Source organism: Aplysia californica, unplaced genomic scaffold, assembly GCF_000002075.1.
Source record: "Aplysia californica isolate F4 #8 unplaced genomic scaffold, AplCal3.0 scaffold00349, whole genome shotgun sequence".
Classification (NCBI taxonomy): domain Eukaryota; kingdom Metazoa; phylum Mollusca; class Gastropoda; order Aplysiida; family Aplysiidae; genus Aplysia; species Aplysia californica.
In genome coordinates, this window is record NW_004797619.1 from 372,984 (window position 1) to 378,113 (window position 5,130).

The 5,130-nt window shown below is 37.5% G+C and overlaps 1 protein-coding gene across 1 annotated transcript; it reads right to left on the bottom strand.

Annotated features, from left to right (window-relative positions):
- Positions 1-1,634: 1,634 nt before the first annotated feature.
- Positions 1,635-3,996, bottom strand: LOC101848216. The gene is made up of 2 exons (XM_013085138.2): positions 3,276-3,996; positions 1,635-2,286 (listed from the first exon to the last, which is right to left on the bottom strand). Exons 1-2 carry the CDS (start codon positions 3,342-3,344, stop codon positions 2,089-2,091), a joined length of 267 nt encoding a protein of 88 aa, XP_012940592.2. The 5' UTR covers positions 3,345-3,996; the 3' UTR covers positions 1,635-2,088.
- Positions 3,997-5,130: the final 1,134 nt, after the last annotated feature.

Consider the following 5,130-nt stretch of genomic DNA (forward strand, 5'->3'; position numbering starts at 1 on the left):
AACTGCCAAACCTGCAGGAAAATGCTCTCTTCGGCGCGTTTTTTATTTTGATGAACGCCTGATTTGACCACGATGCTCCACACACACAAATATAATATAATATGTACGTGTATAAACCCAAAATATTTTTTAAAAATGTATATATCGTATGCAAGGACTTCAATAGTTCTAAGCCCAAAAACTCAACAGTTTTTCAGGAGAGAGAAAACGCTCTATTGTTTTTTTGACAGCTATATCTACAACAAGCATTTTGTTTTGTATTTTCCGCATTTAAAATTTGATTTTCCTCAAAGTACTTCTAGAGTGTATGCAACCGATTCCACAGATAAAGAATCTGGAACAAAAATAAAATGTTGGGGCTTAATACATCTGGACATCTGGCAGACGACATATTTTTCTAGAAAGCAAGACGTTTGATGGTTTACAAAAACAAACAAACAATTGGTACTCAAAAGACAACGTCGTATTATTGTCATTTGGAAACCGAAAAGAACTGCGCTCGTCAATATAATGAAATCGAAGAAACCGACATTTTTTCTGCAGTTTGTTTTTAAATTGGTTTTTCTTTTTTTGGGTAGGGATAAAGGGAGGGTGTGTGTGCTCGATACACGTTCATATTGCTGGTCCTTGCTCTTGTATTGTGAGGACGCATAAGTCGTTAGCTCGAAATGAAATATTCTGTTTTTTGGTACCTAACTAAAAATGATAATTTCGATAAATTTTGGGCCTGAGATATTACCAGCCTATAGTTCCTGACGAGCAAAATGTACAATCGTATGCAGTCTTAAAAAAGTGGGTATGTCAAATAAAATGATTGACTCACGTTGTTCAGTGGTATGTTGTCGAATCCGACATTTGAAGAAACGACAACTTGTGCTGTGTTGTTGAAAATTGTGCATGACACCACACTAGCTGGCGCCTGTCGAACAAAAAGGATATATTATCATTATTATCATTTGATCACCACATACTAATCATGCTAACCCCAACTTGTTTTAAAGTTTTTCGAAAAAAAACCCCACATGGCATTGATCAATTCTGATAATACTAGAAACAAAGTGCAACGTACACCATTTTGCAGTCGCGATTCTTACAGTATTAGGCAACGATAAACATTTTTAATGCATTTTTTTCAAACAATGGTATAATATTAAATTCGGCTCCAGGATCCTTTGGCTCTGGGCGACATAATGAATGGAAAAATGTATTTTCTCCGCCCTTCACATTACGCTGTTGAAAATTACGTCCTTGACATGCACAAATTGAGATTATGTTTAAAACATTTCGGCACCAACCTAATGCATTTTAAATATTGAGATTCAATTCATAGAATTGGCAGATTTCAATCGCTATGTATCGTTCACGTTTTAAAATCCTCTAGAATTTAACCATTGCGTTCCAATTTCGTTTAAAAAGATGTGAGCGTCTACGGATAAAAAGCACAACAGGAATACCCAAAGCATATTAATAATAATGGTAAACGCAAAATGGTTCGGTAGTCAGGTCTTTCGCATAAGCTATACACACACACACACACACACACACACACACACACACACACACACACACACACACACACACACACACACACACACACACACGCACACACGCACATATATATATATATTATACACAAACTGATATTATACCCTGAAATGTATATTTATTTTTTTCTTATGAACTATCATGACTTCGGTATTTATTTCTTAAACAGCAATGTTGTCAAGGGATGTTTGTTTTGCTGTTTTAACTGTAGGTTTTGTGACCGTTTTTCTTGCTATACAGTAATTGTTATATTTTGTTTTGCTGTTGCTGTTTATGGTTTCGGTAGTATTGGCATGTCCCTTGTTGATATTGTTGTTTTTTGCTGTGTTTTTGTTGTTACTGCTGCTATTGTTATATTGTTGCTGCTGTTGTTCTTTTCTTCATCGTTCTCGATGTTGTTTTTTTCCTAGTTTACCTTTTTTAAACTTCCAAAGGACTATCATCTGGTCAAAATAAAACCAAGTTATAAATGCAAACAATACAAAGCAGTTTTGAAGCGTTATATATAACTTATATATAAATTGATTGTATTCTAGACCCAGTTCAGTCTACCATTTTTCCCAGTAATGAATTGAAGCCCAGAGAGAGGTACTTGTTGTCTGCGCTGAAGGTGGACCTGAGCACAATGCGGTAGTCAGAGCCCTGTTCTTCCCAGGAAGATTCCCAGTCGCACACTTGGTTCTCACAGTTGCTGAAACATCCCTTGCTAACACCACAGCCTGGATCCTGCGAAAACTTGCCCTGAACAGAGTCCGTTTCAATAGGTGACTTGTTAGTTTCGATGTCAGATGTTTATTTTACGTGCTAAAATGTTTGGTTCGATCTCCAGTTTGTGTAGTTAAGGTCTGGGATTGTAGTGTGGGTTGTTTCAGATAGCTTTATTCACACTCATCACCCCTGCTACCAAGAGAAATTGACTTTCCTTTCATCTACTATGATTTGAAAGAAGGAGCGTAGTGGACTGTGAAAGTGAAAAAAAGTCTTTGTAAAAATCCAAATTTTTAACATTAATCCACCCCCCATCCCTTATTGGTTTCTTACATATTTGAACTAAAATTTTGCATAATGCCTTGAAAAAAAAGGAACAAGTGTGAAACAGTCAAAAGTTCCCCTTCTTCAAAGAGAGCCAGGCAGGATGAATAAGCCAAGTAACTTACTTTTAAGGAAACCGAGAATACTGCTGAGAAGAGTTAATCTTAGCAGTTCATAATGTCAGTGTTGGGACACTAGTTGTAAATTATGAAAACAATTGACTACTTCCTAAAGATCATAGGCACTTGCATGTTGTCGCTTATGAAGGAGAGCACTGCATACTATGTACGCTTAAAGTGTAGTTCTTAAAAATACCCCCAATCTGCTTATATTAGCTTAGTATTTTCAGAGATGAGATGAACACATAACTTAGATAAACCGAGGTGAAAGAAACAAATGGAATAACTAGTAACAGCACACTAAACTATTCAAGTTTTGTGTTTAATTTGTTGACTGTTCATTCAATTTCTTAGTGACAATGGTGTTTGTGACGTTTAAGTCAGAATTTCCCTGAATTGAAATACAAGTCATCCTGTGTAGATTCCAAGACGGGTCATTGTCGACCCTGTATTGCTTGGGAAGTTTTCATAAATCCCCTGCTTCTTGGTTCAGCCCTATCAAAGGTAGACGTGCAATTATAGTCCCACCTTAATCAGAATGTTGGAAGGGTGATTACACTGTGCTATACCGTCACTTACAGCGGGAACAGGTGGTGGTCCTGAAATCCTCACTGACTTCAAATCTTCAAAATAATCAGTCAGATTCATAGTGGTCGCTGGGGCACCAGACCTGACAACTGTATAGCTGCAACAAGAAAACAAAATGTGAGGTCAGGCCATTGGTATCCTTTTTCTTTGCGTTCCTCTGCTAGATACCAGGGTAGTCGACAACAGGTTCTTCAACTTGCTGTGGAGCTGACTTTCCTACGTCTTAGAGCCCATTGTAGCCACATTCCGGTTTCAAAGGTACTCTATTAGTTTTTATACTAAATAGTGCTAAATAGGATTAAACGGTGCACCGGGGGAACAGCGACTCTATTTTTAAAAACAGGGAAAGAATTCGTCCGAGAAACAGCAATTGTGCTGAGCGAATACACCGTCTTGATGGTATTTACCATAGTATCGACGTGGCCGGCCGATGATAAACATTTCGTTTAAAAACTTGTCGAATGCTACGTTCTATAATAAAAATAAGGTCAAATTCGGAAACAGTGTATCAAAATTAAGAAAATAAATCGCAAGTTACTCGCTTTCTTGCTGGTTTTAGAAGATCACCAAAACAGTTGTTTTTGTTTAATGAACCAGGATTGCATCATGTAGTATTTTCTGATCACGACGCGGACGGACAACTGCCAGTTTTAACTGATCTTCTATATAAACCCCAAAGTTAGAATTGGGACCGGCGAGCTGTGACGCCCGCGGGATTTGACTTTGCATTCCAAATTTAAAAAATAATTATCACTTTCGGAATCAGCGTATCAAAATAAACAAAGTGACTCGAGAAGAACCTGATTTGATGCCATGTTTAAACTTATGCAAACTTCGTTTTTGATTGTCAATTTTGAATCTGAAGTCATGTATCAAGGTCACCCGAGGCCCGAGGTCACTGCCCAGTCACTGTACGATATTATAACAAAATGGCAACTTGGTTGAAAGACACTGTTATTCTCTTTACTGAATAGGGGCCTACAGGTCCCACGAATGTCTGTGGAAGATTAAGTCCAGAGACTACAATAGCAAGAACTTGTGTCATTTTGCAAACAATTTAAGCAAGATTGAACAAAAAACTTTTAAAATTTCATCATCACCATCATCATCATCATCATCATCATCATCATCATCATCATCATCATCATCATCATCATCATCATCATCATCACCATTAACAACAACAGCGTAAATCGTCAAAATTCTAATAATCTTTTTGGGAAAAATTAACGAAAACAAAAATAAAACAAGATTATTCTGAACAAGCTAACTCAAACAGAAATTACTAGATTAACACATTCCCTTCATAACCTACCAATATTCGGCACCAAATCGGAACATGGGACCCCCCCCCCCCCAAATGGGATAATGTTTTAGTTAACCGCTAAAAGGCAAGTCTCTTTGAGCAACCTTGACATCACACTGAAATTTGTGGTTCAAATCTTTGTGAGCTAAACATTTTTCTTGTCCATCCGGGATTTTTGTTCTCTCAGCACATGACAAAACATGTTACCAAAACAAGTTGTTTCTAAAAGGGTTAATGAATCGTCACAATTGGAGATCTTCTGTTAGTTACTAGTGCCAATTTGTGTTTTAACCTAATGTTTCTCAAATGTGTTGCCCCCTCTTTTCCCAAAAAAACAACTGACAACAAAAACAAACCAGCCTGCAAGACGATTGTTAGATGGCATATTTTCAGCTTTCCAACAACACACTGAGGTGTAGTAAGACGTTTGATTACCCACCCCATCTCACCTAACAGCCACCCCCACCCTATTCCCAAGCAATCATCACACTTTACACACACACACACACACACACACACACACACACACACACACACACA